Below are 15086 nucleotides of genomic sequence, written 5' to 3' on the forward strand. Positions count from 1 at the left end.
GAGTGCCAGAAGCCCGTGAGTGAGTGCCAGGGAGCCCCTTTAGGTAGTGAGTGAGTGCCAGGGAGCCCCTTTAGGTAGTGAGTGAATGACACAGGGCCCCTTTAGGTAGTGCGTGAGTGACAGGGAGCCCCTTTAGGTAGTGAGTGAGTGACAGGGAGCCCCATTAGGTAGTGAGTGCCAGGGAGCCCCTTTAGGCAGTGAGTGAGTGCCAGGGAGCCCCTTTAGGTAGTGAGTGAGTGCCAGGGAGCCCCTTTAGGCAGTGAGTGAGTGCCAGGGAGCCCCTTTAGGCAGTGAGTGAGTGCCAGGGAGCCCCTTTAGGTAGTGAGTGAGTGCCAGGGAGCCCCTTTAGGTAGTGAGTGAGTGCCAGGGAGCCCCTTTAGGTAGTGAGTGAGTGCCAGGGAGCCCCTTTAGGCAGTGAGTGAGTGCCAGGGAGCCCCTTTAGGCAGTGAGTGAGTGCCAGGGAGCCCCTTTAGGTAGTGAGTGAGTGCCAGGGAGCCCCTTTAGGTAGTGAGTGAGTGCCAGGGAGCCCCTTTAGGTAGTGACTAAGTGCCAGGGAGCCCCCGCCGCCGCCGCTCCTCCCTTACCTCGCACTCGCAGCCAGCAGACCTCAGGATCAGCGGCGACCCGACCAATACGAGGGGGCGTCGGACGCACCCGCTGTATATGCGGAAGTGATGTGACTTCCGCATATCAGTGCGGACGCTGGGTCCTAGCGCCCGCACGATTGGTCGCCACCTGATCGAGGTCTGAGTGATGCGGCGGCGGCTGGAGGGAGCCGCGGACAGAGGGGGTGAGCGACGGCCGGGCGGCGCCTGTCAGAGACAGGCGCCTGGGTGCAATGCACCCGCCCAGGCACGGCCCTGCGGGCACCCCTGGGGAAGAGATCCGTGGCACCCCAGGACAGATTGGGGGCACGTGCCCCCCAAAATAGGGCTAGCGACGCCCCTGCCTGTTAATATATTCCTCCTTTTAGGCAGTCTCTTTCTGTCAGTCCAATCATCACTGGCAAGTGGCAGCTTGCACCTCCTGACTGGGTGGGCCCACTGTGTATTTCAAGATGACCTCAGGAGAATTCCTTGTAGGATCAGTTTTGTGTTTCGTTTTCTGTCTTTCACTTTCATTTCTCCTGTATGACCTCAGAGACAGCCAGCCCAGGAATCGGGTTTAAACCGCCCTGTCAATGGACTCTCCTTTATCCTCTGGAAGGTGGAAGGTCACTATAAGGAATGAACAAAACTTGGCACAGTAACTGAGCTCCATATTCATTTTCATTTGGTTACATTACGATAATTCTTAAAACAATACTATAATTATATTCTTAAAGCAGCACTCTAGCACACTGGTTTGATTATATTAGTATGATTCTTTAAGCAGCATAGGAATATAAAAGGTATACGCACAATTTATTATAAAACCTTCATTGATTCTTTTCACAGACCTGCAGCAGTTCCAACAATCACTCACCTCCCTGCCTCCAGCGCTGCAGTTATGCCTCCATCCATCCTCCATGTGGCGCTGCAAAGCTAAAGTGAAATTGCCGGCTGTCGTCATGACGACAGCCAGTGATCTCAGTGTTAACATTGAAGTATTATATGACTGAATATGTAGGCCTCAGTTACTTTAACTGAGTTTAGTTAAAAGACTTGATTTGCAGAGTCTCCCTTTAAGCAGCATTTCTAGAAACACTGGAACATGGTTTTGTGTCTTACACAAAACCAGCCAAGGTTAAAGAGCTTATCTAGGCCCGATGGGCAGACATTGCGGCAGTCTTTTTTGTAAACATTGTGTGTTTGCATATTTCGTGAAGGAAAACAAGAGTCCAGTACATTAAACAATGTTCTTTTTAGAACTAGGTGATAGTTCGTACATGCGCAGTAAAGACTGTGCCTGTCATTATATCACGAGGTTTTATCAGCCAATAGCAGGCGATGAGTTATTGATACTTCCCTGCTCAGATGATGTCACATTTAACTCTTTAGAGGTCGGTATTAAAGCAGCTGACGGGCTCCAGAGAGGTACTTCTTCTGCTGCTTCTGACTTCTGGCTGATGAATTCCACCCTTTACTCTTTTTGTAATGTATTGTCATATTATCTAACTGTATGCTGTATATAGTCCTAAGTGCCACGTAGTATAGATGTAACATAAGAGAAAACCTGGTTGCCATGCAATGGAACCAAAAACTGTAACGCAAAGAGGACTTACTACAGAACAATTGCTTCGCTGTGTAGAGATAAGTGTCTGTCTGTATATCTGTTTACTGAATAAACTCCTGAGACTTTGATGACGTCTAAGAAGTTTTATCTCCTATGCTGCTTGCTGTGATGAGAGTCAAGTTATCACACTTCCTGTGATATGGTGCTGAACGAAAGTGTAGTGTTGTTGCCAATAGCAACTAACGTATAGATTCTTACACTCAGCAGGAGGAAGCAGATCCTCGGAGGAGCGGTCGACGTCGGGATCCCCTGGGAGGTATGTGGAAACACGCGCTGCGCGCATTGCTCGGCACACAGCCTCTGGCGGCTACCCCGAGCATAGGTCGGGATTACCACTCTAAGGGTCCATTTCCACTAGCGAAGTGATGCGAGTGTGGCTACGCAGCCGCATCGCATCACTTCTGCCGCCGACCGCATCACTTCCGCATCTCCCGATGCAGAAGTGTATTGGGGAGATGGGACACGGCTGCGGGCAGATGCGGCCATGCGAAAATCTGCAGCATGCTGCAGATTATCGGACCGCTCCACGCCGCACCGCACAACATGTACGCAGTGGGAACTCTTCCACTGGTGTGCATGTGTTTCAGCACACCTGCGGTGCGATGCGGCTATGTAGCCGCACCGCTCCTAGTGGAAACGAGCCCTAAACTGTGGTTTTCCGCCCCGACCCTAGCTCGAGATTACTGCCAAGGAGGTTAAAAAGCATATCTGCCACCAAAAAATCAGGGCTTCTTCCTTGGCACTTGAAATGACTAGTCCAGCCTTTTGCATGCTGAATTGATTTAATCTATAATGGAATTAAACTGATTATTGATGATTTAATCACATTATGGTTATTTTAATTATAACGCATTTGAAATAGATTTTCGCTTTGGTCTTGGCAGCAATCAGAAGCAGGCAGGCAATCACCAGGAGTGGCGTCTAATAGCCCCTGCTAGTTAGAGTAGCTGAACCGGCGCAATTATCACATCTGTCATGCAGAATGGAGGAACTTGAGTGTCAGTGTGTTGAACGGTGTGACAAGTTCTGACACCCGTGAGATAAAGTCCACTTTGTTTATTGCATGTTACTGTTTGTGCTTTCAGGAAAATGAATTCGAAACACTTCATGTTGATTAAGTCATTGCTTTCCATTAAATATGCCAAGATGTTAGCATGTGCCATTAGTTTTACTTGTGTGCTGAAAGCTCTGGGGGACAATCAGAAGATTGTAAATGGTTCATTCTGACACGTGGCCATGACTGACTAAGAGTGAACTGGAGATATTCTGATTCATTTACTTATTGGAGACCTATATATAAATGGCATCCCTTCCTGAGATAAATCATGTATTGCTCTGCCACCTCATCTTGAACTGGTGCCATTTCCATGCAGAATGAGGGTTTACCTACACAATCTTCTCATAGCCAGGCATGGTCGGAATTGCTGAATTCCGATTCCGTGGTAATTCCGTGTTCCGTCGATCCGGAATTCCGCTACCGGGTCATTCCGGCGGTATACGGAGCTGTTCCGCGGAATTCCGTGGAATTCCGACGGTATACGGACTTCAGAAATGTATATTATGCGGACTTCCGTAATTTACGTAAGCGTAACTCAATCCGTTTTTTTTCCACATTTACTGATTGTTTTTGGTTTCTTCTGCCTTTTATGATGATATGGAGATTGTTTTAAGAGTGTAAAGTCAATAAAATTGTTGTATATAGTCTCAAATGTGTTAACAGCGTACTTCCGTAAAAAAATTCCGGAATTCCGCCCACGTGCGCTGGGGGCGGAGGTACCGTTGCGGAAGTTCGTCATTCTTTACTTCCAGCCCATGCAGTGTTTGGAGTGGCCCAGTGAGAGTGACCTGAGAGACTGTCTGCACTGCAAACTGTTATTGTGGTAAGTGAGTAGTATACTTTTACATATATGTTTATGATGTGATGAATGCAATTAGTCCATTTTGTTTTAGTTAGAGAAATGTTACCATTTTTGTTTTTGACCCTCCCTGACCTGTACATCATTTGTATATGGCCCTGTTTCCACCATAGCGAATTCGCATGCGACGTCGACATGCAGATTTGCTTAGTGTATTGAAGTGGCTGGGGCTGTTTGCACGCGTGCGTCGTGCGTGCTTGATTTGGCGGCGGGCCAAATCTGCACGACGGTATTGCAGATTTTGCGTGCGTCTGGAATCCGTGCGAATCGCCGCTAATGTATTTAATAGGAAAAACGCATGCGTTTTCTTGCATTAGTTTTCCCCCGCGATTTTGCGTGCGATTTCGCACCTTTTCGAATCTTAAACTACCCTGGCAGTGTCATGGTTAATTTGGCAGTGTCCTGGTTAAAATTGCACGCGAAATTGTGGTTAAAACGCAATCATGTTGCATTTGATGGCGATTTGTGGCATGCACTTTCACGGCATGAAGTTCCCTTCGCGGGCAAGCTGGGCATGTTGGGCCTTTTTTATTTTTCCAGAGCCCATGGTGGAGGAGGGCCGGCAGACCGACACAACAACCCCCACAGAGTACAACCAGATTGGCAGCAGATTTGCCCACAAGTGCACTCAGATTGTTTGCAGATGTGTCCAAAAAAATGCAGTCAGATTGATTGAAACCTGTGCCCACAAGTGCATTCAGATTGGTTGAAAAACATGTGCCCAAATAGCAGTAAGATTGATCCTTGATGTTCCCACAAAGTGCAGTCAGATTGGTCGTAACGTGCGCACAAGTGCAGTCCGATTGGTTGAAACATGTGCCTACAAAATGCAGTAAGATTGTTCGCTGATCTTCCCACAAAGTGCAGTGCTATTTTTGTATGTGCAGATAGGCCGGTTTCCTCCCGGGTTCAGTGGTGCACTAGGATCTGAGTAGATCATAAAATAACAAACAATACTAGCTAAGCTATGTGCAGATAGGCCGTTTTTTCTCCCATTTTTACTCCACTGCACTATGATCTGACTACTAGGTCTGAGTGCTATGTGTGCATTCGCAACAGTAGACAATTGGCAACTGTGAGCGGCGGCCTTATATGTCAGAGTATATTTACAATCCCCGACCATGATCTCCCAGCCAATCTCCGTTATCAGACAGGCATGTCCCGAAGTCAGCTGACCGTCTTGTCAGCTGATATTCCTTCTCAACGCATAAAGAAGACAGCTGCGTTGATTGCGCGTGCGTGTATGCCGAGTCCTCCTATGCAGTGTGGACAAGGCAGAACACCGCACGTCGCCAGCTCCAGATGACACCAACTCTCCCTCCGCGTTCCCAGAGGAGAAAGCAGCGGCAGTGCTGTATTCCGCCACAACGGTAATTTTCTTATTCATTACAGATCCCTAGCCACGTCCGTAATTTCTAGCACTGTAGAAGCATATGAAAGTAGTAGATAATAGATATCCACTTCCGTAGTAGTGATTTGTAACTATATAAGTAGAGATGTCGCGAACCGCCGATTTTCGGTCCGCGAACTTCCACGTAAGGTTCGATTAGCGCAAACCTCCACAAACCACAATACACTTCAATGGGGAGGCGAATTGCAAAATGTAAAAAACATTACTATGGCCATAAAAGTGATGCTAAACATCTTTTAAAGGGTCTAACACCTACAACCCCAGGTGGAGGAGCGGGATACATGCCAAAAGTCCCCGGGAAAAATCTGGAATTGACGCAAAGCAGCTTTGTAAGGGCAGAAATCACCTTGAGTGCTAAATGACAGGCCTAAAGTGTTTTAAAACATATTGCATGTGTATACATCAATCAGGTAGTATAATTAATTAGTGTACTGCTTCACACTGACACACCAAACTCACTGTATAACACACTGCAAACAGCTGTTTGTGTATGCAGTATGAATTGCAACGGCTGTCGCATCAACACAAGTGCAGTAATAATGGGTATTACACTACTGATACAGTTAGTAACTGGATGTGGTTGGCCTGGCAGTGGCAGCCAGTATGATTTGCAGCGGCTGTCAGCGGTAGACAAGTGCACTGATAAGGTTGTTACACTGCTAATAGTCACTGGGATGTGTGTGGTGGGCCTAACAGTGGTGGCAGCAGGCAGTATAAATTGCAACAGCTTTGGCAGCCAGCAGTAACACAAGTGCAGTAATATATACAGTTGAATTCAAATCAACATAAAAAAAAAATAGGATTAGTTTGCAAAAGAACTGTTGTGGGGGGCTGTTATAGCGACATCAATTAGCCAGGAGCAACTTAACAAGCAAGGAGCATAACTAATATTTTCCTATGAGAGACAGTCTGCAGCAGCTCGCCCTACACTCACTAAAGCAGGCACACGAGTCAGCGTAATGGCCGCCGCTGCCTGCTTTTTATTAGGGGGGCATTGTCTCCAGGGGATAGCGTATTCTGATTGGCTAGTTTGGGCCTGCTGACTGTGATGTAGAGGGTCAAAGTTGACCGTAATGGAGCATTATAGGGTGAATCGAACTTCCTGGATAGTTCGCGTTTCGCCGCAATGCCGAACACCCGGAAGTTCGGCTTGAACCGTTCGCCGGCGAACCGTTCGGGACATCTCTATAGATAAGCATTTATACAATAGTCATTGTACAGACTATATTATATAATGCTATGTTGCTGTCTTTGTCTCTAAACAGAAAACTCATAGCAATTAAACATGTTTTGATCAGAAAAATGTTTTCGTATGTGCAAAAACATATTATATTTTTCAATGTTATTTTTCATTGACTTCTAGATGGCTGCTGCTGCTGAAGCCGTTGATGGAGGGAGGAGCAGGGCGTCTGCTGCTGCTGCTGAAGACGCCGCTGATGATGGGAGGAGCAGGGCGTCTGCAGCTGAAGCCGCTGACGGTGGGAGGAGCAGGTCGTCCAACACTCGGCGGCGACTAAGAAAGAAGGAGAAAACCTTCATCATTAAAGTAATTTTATTTATATTTCTCCTTACTGTATTAATCCATGAACCCAAAAACTCATTAATATCAAAGCTGAATATTTTTGGAAGTAGTTTTTATTCTGTTTTTAATTTTTGCGATTTTAGGGGGATATCAATCTGTGTGTGCAGATGACTTTTACTGTGCACAATTATTAGGCAACTTAACAAAAACAAATATATACCCATTTCAATTATTTAATTTTACCTGTGAAACCAATATAACATCTCTCTCCAGTGATAAATACCAGCCCAAACCAGTACTCCACCTCCACTCTGCTGGCATCTGAGTCGGACTGGATCTCTCTGGCCTTTACCAATCCAGCCACGGGCCCATCCATCTGTCCCTGTGGCCCATGAAGAAGACTCACTCTGATTTCATCAGTCTATAAAACCTTAGGACAATGAGTCTTGATATATTTCTTGGCCCAGCCTTTATTTTTCCAGGCGCTTCTTGCGACCCTGTTGACTATTTTGAATGAAACGCTTGATTGTTCGATGATCACGCTTCAGAAGCTTTGTAATTGTACGAGTGCTGCATCCCTCAGCAAAATATCTCATCGATTTTGGACATTTCTGAGCCTGTCAAGTACTTCTTTTGACCGATTTTGACAAAGGAAAGGCAGTTACCTAATAATTATGCACACCTGATACAGGGTTTTGATGTCATTACACCACACCCCTTCTAATTACAGACAGAGATGCACATCACCTAATATGCTTAATTGGTAGTAGGCTTTTGAACCTATACAGTTTGGAGTAAGACAACATGCATGAGGCCTCTTTTCCATGAACTGTTGATAGGCAGTGAAATGCCTTTCAAACTCTCACAACCGCTCGCTGACGCTTGGTAAGTGCTCCCTGCTGGCTGCTGCCTGGCAACTGCTCACTGCTGCCTGGTAACTGCTTGCTGAGCACACAGCTCAACAGTTCGTGGTAAAGAGGTCTAAGGATGATGTGGTCAGAATACTCATTTGCCTAATAATTCTGCACTCCCTGTAGTACCCCGAAGATTTGCAATGGAAGGGCTTAATGTTCAGACTACACAACTACGCCCCACACACACTCAAGTCAACTCAACATCGTTCTTTTAGGCTCTCATAACTTTGATTTAAAATTCACTTACAGATAATCTCCTTGTATTGTTCACACAGTTGATAATACTGATAATAAGTCAATTCAACATTTAATTTACTTTCAGCAGTGTTGTTAGTACCATAGCAAGAGATGTATGTATTGTAAAGGTTATTTTTTTGTTGATCATTAATTTTTTATTTTTTTTTATGTTGCAGACTATGTTACGGGGGGGGTATGACACTGCGAAGAGGGCGGCGAAGAGGGAGGTGATGGACCGGCTGCTGCAAGTCCTTCAGACTACTTACCACCGCACGTGGTCGGTTAAAAAAATTCAGACAATGTGGTCTGACTTTAAGTCCAAGACCCCACGTGCGGTGGCGAAAATAAAGTCTGACCTTGAGTGTAAGTAACAAATGTTTTTTTTCATATATGTAGCGGGATGTGTAATTTTTTTTCAACCTTGTTAATCCTCACGATTTTACAATGTATCAGTGGCTTTATACTCTTATTGTTATGCAATGCACTGTTTAACCTTAGGTAATATCTTCTTCTATCTGTATTTTTAAAACAATCTCACATTTTTTTTTAGTGGATGGGTCTCAGCGCCGCAGGCGGTCCCGTCGTGCCTCTGCTCCTCCCTCTTCCAGACAGGGATTGGATCCTGCTGCTGTCCCCTCCCCTGAAGATAATGATGAGGAGGCTGGACCCAGCACCAGCCACAGATCAAGAAGTCGGCAGCGCCGTGGGCAAAGGCGTGCCCGTGGCCGGAGCCTGTCTGTGGCATGTAAGTATTTTATAACAAAGTTTTAACATTAATCAAATGAAAGTGGTACGTCTGTAAGGAAGGAGATTAGTACATAATTTAATTTTGCACAGAACTATGTTTTTTTTTTTTTCTCTCCAAGAAAAAAAAAAAAAAGTTGCATGATGCCATGTTTTCTTTTTATCGTAGCATCTATCTCTGCGCGACTTCGCAGCCGCAGGCGCGGAAGACGACAGAAGTCTTCCAGCAGGCCAGAATCTGGTCAAAGTGGCACAACTGTGTGTAAGTAAAATGTACTGTTGTACAAAGAAGTACACACAAGACGGAATGTATCCACATATTTATAACAGTACTAACTTAACTCTTTTTTTGTGTGTGGAGGGGGAAATAAAAGTTGTACCGAGTGTTTAATGTGAAAAAAATTCCACTTTCAAATCATCTGCTGGCCAGTGACCACTGACCAGTTTGTTTTCTGTACACTGTTTGTTGTTAAAAGTCAATATTTATTACAAATATTGATTGCCACTACAAGGCCCAGGGAACTAACATGCGATGTAGTAAATTTGATAGTTACAATGATATAGTAGAGGTTCTTTGAGAAGTGTTTTTAGCGTTATTGCTAATTTTCATTATGTATATAGTGCCAACATCTTCCTCTTCGATGCACAGAGTATATTGTGTTGTCAGTTATCTGACAAAGACTGTACGTGCACACAATGTACATCATACCAAAGTCCTATGTCTGTATTGCCCTCTATTCAACTACTTTTATCAAACAGTGTACAAAGTTTCTCATAATTTACCACATCAAATTTTGCTTTTGAGAAAGTCTTATCGATGTGTATAACGTTGCATCTAGAAAACATTCAATAAATATGTAACACCTTACTTAATGCAAAATTATATTTTGCTTGTGCGTTACATTATTAAACCTTTTACATGGTATTTGATGCAGTGTATTGATTTGCGGACGTTGTAGTGCATGTATCGTATGGTAGTCTAGAAGAATGAGTTATAGGAGGAAAACAATACAGACAGAAGGAAGAAATTAAAGGAACACTATCTAGAAAAAACTCGGCAGTTAACATGTTACAGATGACAGGTTTTGGGCCAGTCTACCTGTTTTTAGGGGTGATTCCCAAGGCTCTATTTGTTTTCAACAGCATTTACTGAACAACAGTTTACAAATATAACTGACAACATAGTGTGCAAGTGACGAGTAGGGAGACCGGCTGTTATCTTGCCATTTTGGCAGTTCAACTGCTGTTCATGAAATGCTTTTGAAAACAAAGAAATCCATGAGAATCACCCCATGACGGTGATGGATTGTGCCAAAAGCCGTCGGTTCTGTCAGATGTTTACTGCCTACTTATTTCAAGATAGTTGTCCTTGAAGAACTCCAGCCCGAAGTTGAATGGATTGGAATCGTAGAAAAGTAAGAGCACTGACCCACCACCACATCACCCTGCTTCCAGATTACAATACCTCATCCAGCCAGTGATTATGTCCATCCATAGTGAAACTAGTGTCTCATCCCTAAATATTATGTAAGCCGGGAAGCCCATGGTTTAATTTCACAACTTGAAATGAAACTTTATCCCTAAGTGGCCATAAATAAATTGTACATACTGGGCCAACATATCAATTTAAGAAATGTTGACAAGCTTCAGTACTATGGCAGTATGCACGTGTGTAATGGTAGTTTAAAGGTATTCCTTATCCACTAGCCACAACAATTTCTTCAACATTTATGTGTCTTTTTTGGATTGTGATTTTGCGATACACTAATTTTGGCAGTCATATTTCATTAGTCATACTTTTTGAAAAACAATGAGTATGTATTTTGATTCTGGATGAGATCATTCATTGGCAAATTTAGACATGAGTAAACAGTGACTTTTCGGCTTATAAAAAGCATTCATCGGAGTGGTTCCTGACTAACAATGAAAAACACACTTTCTGTACACTGACATAAAGTTTATCAATTTTTCTGCAAACATAAATGTAATTATACATGACTTAAATGTTACTCAGTCAGAGAACACTTTTCCTGCTATCCAAGCTGAGTTGATAAGATCAACATTGCCCTGAATGAAACGTAACGTACACTCTGGTGACTGGCTAGCCATTGTAAATTCCAAGTTCAAATTGAAACTGGGCTAGTCACATCACATCACATGCACCATTAATTCTAAGCTAAAGAGAATTGTGGCATTTCAAACCAACGTATGCATGGGGAAAAAAAAGAATAGTGCCAGTAAACACCATCTTACAAAGCATATGACACAAACAATGAAGTAAAAAATTTAAATAAATCAATCATTTTGCGCATTGATAAACCCATTGTAGAAGCATGAGAGGTTCTTAACAAGAGTCCTAGTTTAAACCAGGTTGTACAGATTTCATGAAATGTGTACATTTTGAATCTTGTGTACATCTCATTTTTTCCTTTAGAAGCCACCCATGAATACAGTGAATGTCAATGTATAAGTTGTGTTTTCAATGTGTTTGTCATGAAAAAGTACAACGAAAGTATTATAATGTGAAAAATCACTGTGTACTTTTCTCGAATCTAGCCTAACCAATCAATGCTATCACTGGGTTTCATAATGCCTTGCTTTTACTGATGGCTGATACGGTACCACACTCTACTGTTTATTCTTTTATTATCAGTTTTTGTTCATGCGTAGTGTAATATTTTATTTTTCTCCATCTTTTTCTTTACAGCTTCTTCTCATTTCGAGATTCTGGCCGGCCAAGTCTCAACCCTGCAGCAGGAAGTGGTGGTTCTGACTTCCACTGTTCAACAATTAGAACAGTGGAAGTCAGAACAACAAACGACTCTTCAGCAGCAGCAGGCGGACTTTGAGGAGCGACTTCGGCAGCAAGAGGCAGCTTTCCGCCACCAACTGCTGCAACAAAGGCAGGAGATGGAGGGCCAAATTGAGGAGCAAAGGCAACGCATCCTCGCTTTCAGGGAGGAGGCAGGACAGCTCCATGACTATTTTGGACAACTGGCAGGTACAAGGAGGATGTAATGTTGGTCCTGACTCCTCCTGGGTTCCGAATTATATCCAGTGGCTTGCAAAAGTATTCTGCCCCCTTGAAGTCTTCCACATTATATCATATTACTGCCACAAACATGAATCCATTGTATTAGAATTCCACGTGAAAGACCAATACAAAGTGGTAGACATAAATAGTATTTCTTGAAATATGGGCTACAAGGTGTAGAAAAGGCCGCCCGAGTTTTGATATAGCCTACAAGTGCTGGAAGCCGAAATATTTCATTCGCCACTATCCATGGCGGCCTGGAGGGGGAATAGTAATTAACACGGCCCTGGGCTTTTTTTGTAGCCAAAGTTTTTGTATGGGTACACGTGAGAAAAAGTGGACTGAAAATCATACATGATTACAAACATTTTTTACAAATAAATAACTAAGTGGGGTGTACTTAATTATTCGGTCACCTGAGTCAATACTTTGTAGAACCACCATTTTTTTGCAATTACAGCTGCCAGTCTTTTAGGGTATGTCTCTACCAGCTTTGCACATCTAGAGACTGAAATCCTTGCCCATTCTTCTTTGCAAAACAGCTCCAGCTCAGTCTGATTAAATGGACAGCGTTTGTGAACACCAGTTTTCAGATCTTGCCACAGATTGTCGATTGGATTTAGATCTGGACTTTGACTGGCCCTTTCTAACACATATATATGTTTTGTTTTAAACCATTCCATTGTTGCCCTGGCTTTATGTTTCGGGTCATTGTCCTGCTGGAAGGTGAACCTCCACCCCAGTCTCAAGTCTTTTGCAGTCTCCAAGAGGTTTTCTTACAAATTTGCCCTGTAATTGGCTCCATACATCTTCCCATCAACTCTGACCAGCTTCCCTGTCCCTGCTGAAGAGATGCACACCCCCAGCATGATGCTGCCACCACCATATTTGACAGCGGGGATGGTGTGTTCAGAGTGACGTGCAGTGTTAGTTTTCCGCCACAGAGAGCGTTTTTCATTTTGTCCAAAAAATACCATTTTGGTCTCATCTGACCAGAGCAACTTCTTCCACATGGTTGCTGTGTCCCCCACATGGCTTGTGGCAAAATGCAAATGGGACTTCTTATGCTTTCTGTTAACAATGCCTTTCTTCTTGCCACTCTTCCATAAAGGCCAACTTTGTACAGTGCATGACTAATAGTTGTCCTATGGACAGATTCCACCACCTGAGCTGTAGATCTCTGCAGCTCGTCCAGAGTCACCATGGGCCTCTTGACTGCATTTCTGATCAGCGCAGTCCTTGTTCGGCCTGTGAGTTTAGGTGGATGGCCTTGTCTTGGGAGGTTCACAGTTGTGCCATACTCCTTCCATTTCTGAATGGTCGCTTGAACAGTGCTCCGTGGGATGTTCAAGGCATAGGAAATCTTTTTGTAGCCTAAGCCTCCTTTAAATTTGTCAATTACTTGATCCCTGACCAGTCTGGTGTGTTCTTTGGACTTTACGGTCTCGTTGCTCCCAATATTCTCTTAGACAACCTCTGAGGCCCTCAAAGAGCAGCTGTATTTGTACTGACATTAAATTACACACAGGTGCACTCTATTCAGTCAATAGCACTCATCAGGCACTGTCTATAGGCAACTGAATGCACTCTGATCAAAGGGTGCCGAATAATTATGCACACACCACTTAGCAGTTATTTATTAGTAAAAAAAATGTGGACTCATGTATGATTTTTGTTGCACTTCTCATGTGTACACCACTTTGTGTTGGTCTTTCATGTTGAATTCCAATACAATTGATTCATGTTTGTGGCAGTAATATGACAAAATGTGGAAAACTTCAAGGGGGCCGAATACTTTTGCAAACCACTGTATATATGTTTTGTTTTAAACCATTCCATTGTTGCCCTGGCTTTATGTTTAGGGTCGTTGTCCTGCTGGAAGGTGAACCTCCACCCCAGTCTCAAGTCTTTCGCAGATTCCAAGAGGTTTTCTTCCAAGTTTGCTCTGTATTTGGCTCCATCCATCTTCCCATCAACTCTGACCAGCTTCCCTGTCCCTGCTGAAGAGATGCATCCCCCGAGCATGATGCTGCCACCACCATATTTGACAGTGGGGGTGGTGTGTTCAGAGTGATGTGCAGTGTTCATTTTCCGCCACACAGAGCGTAGAGTGTTGCATTTTGTCCAAAAAGTTCAATTTTGGTCTCATCTGACCAGAGCACCTTCTTCAACATAGTTGCTGTGTCCCCCACATGGCTTGTGGCAAACTGCAAATGAAACTTCTTATGCTTTCTGTTAAAGAGAGACACTGAAGCGAAAAAAATATATATGATATAATGAATTGGTTGTGTACTATGAATAATTACTAGAAGATTAGCAGCAAAGAAAATATTCTCATATTTTTATTTTCAGTTATATAGTGTTTTTTCGCAGATTACATTATCCTATAATAATGTGCAGATTACACAACACTCAGCATTCAAAATGAGTCTTTCAGAGCTGTCTGTGAAGTAATGAACTCTCCTCTAGCAGAGGAAAAGTAAACAGTTCAATTACAGTTCAGATAATAAAAGTCAGATAACAGCCGTTTCCACAACTAAGTTAGTGGGAGAGCTTACTAGCTTTTTGGCATAGGAGATAACAACTGGAGTTTCTAAATTCTTCCTGTACTGGAAACAATTAGACTGATGTATCTGATCTTAATGTTTTTTTTCTTAGCTGTACTACACATACAAATCAGAATATCATCTTTTTTTTAAGCTTCAGTGTCTCTTTAACAATGTCTTTCTTCTTGCCACTCTTCCATAAATGCAAACTTTGTACAGTGCATGACTAATAGCTGTCGTATGGACAGTCTCCCACCTGAGCTGTAGATCTCTGCAGCTCGTCCAGAGTCGCCATGGGCCTGTTGACTGCATTTCTGATCAGCGCTCTCCTTGTTCGGCCTGTGAGTTTAGGTGGATGGCCTTGTCTTGGGAGGTTTACAGTTGTGCCATACTCCTTCCATTTCTGAATGATCGCTTGAACAGTGCTCCGTGGTATGTTCCAGGCATAGGAATTGTTTTTGTAGCCTAAGCCTGCTTTAAATTTCTCAATAACTTTATCCCTGAACTGTCTGGTGTGTTCTTTGGACTTCATGGTGTTGTTGCTCCCA

The 15086-nt window shown here is 43.5% G+C and overlaps 1 protein-coding gene across 1 annotated transcript; it reads left to right on the forward strand.

Annotated features, from left to right (window-relative positions):
* Window positions 1–6473: 6473 nt before the first annotated feature.
* On the forward strand, window positions 6474–12034 carry LOC137543826 (uncharacterized). The gene is made up of 5 exons (XM_068264912.1): window positions 6474–7087; window positions 8391–8577; window positions 8765–8959; window positions 9128–9220; window positions 11666–12034. The coding sequence occupies exons 1-5, from the start codon at window positions 6905–6907 to the stop codon at window positions 11974–11976; spliced, it is 969 nt and encodes a 322-aa protein (XP_068121013.1). The 5' UTR covers window positions 6474–6904; the 3' UTR covers window positions 11977–12034.
* The last annotated feature ends 3052 nt before the right edge of the window (window positions 12035–15086 follow it).

This window comes from Hyperolius riggenbachi, chromosome 2 (genome assembly GCF_040937935.1).
Source record: "Hyperolius riggenbachi isolate aHypRig1 chromosome 2, aHypRig1.pri, whole genome shotgun sequence".
NCBI lineage: Eukaryota > Metazoa > Chordata > Amphibia > Anura > Hyperoliidae > Hyperolius > Hyperolius riggenbachi.

Excerpts from the sequence above, each read along its gene's own strand:
- LOC137543826 (XM_068264912.1), top strand. The coding sequence starts at position 6,905 with ATGGCTGCTGCTGCTGAAGCCGTTGATGGAGGGAGGAGCAGGGCGTCT. Across the intron at positions 7,088-8,390 it reads AGAAAACCTTCATCATTAAA|ACTATGTTACGGGGGGGGTA; the intron begins GTAATTTTATTT and ends TTTATGTTGCAG. Across the intron at positions 8,578-8,764 it reads AATAAAGTCTGACCTTGAGT|TGGATGGGTCTCAGCGCCGC; the intron begins GTAAGTAACAAA and ends ATTTTTTTTTAG.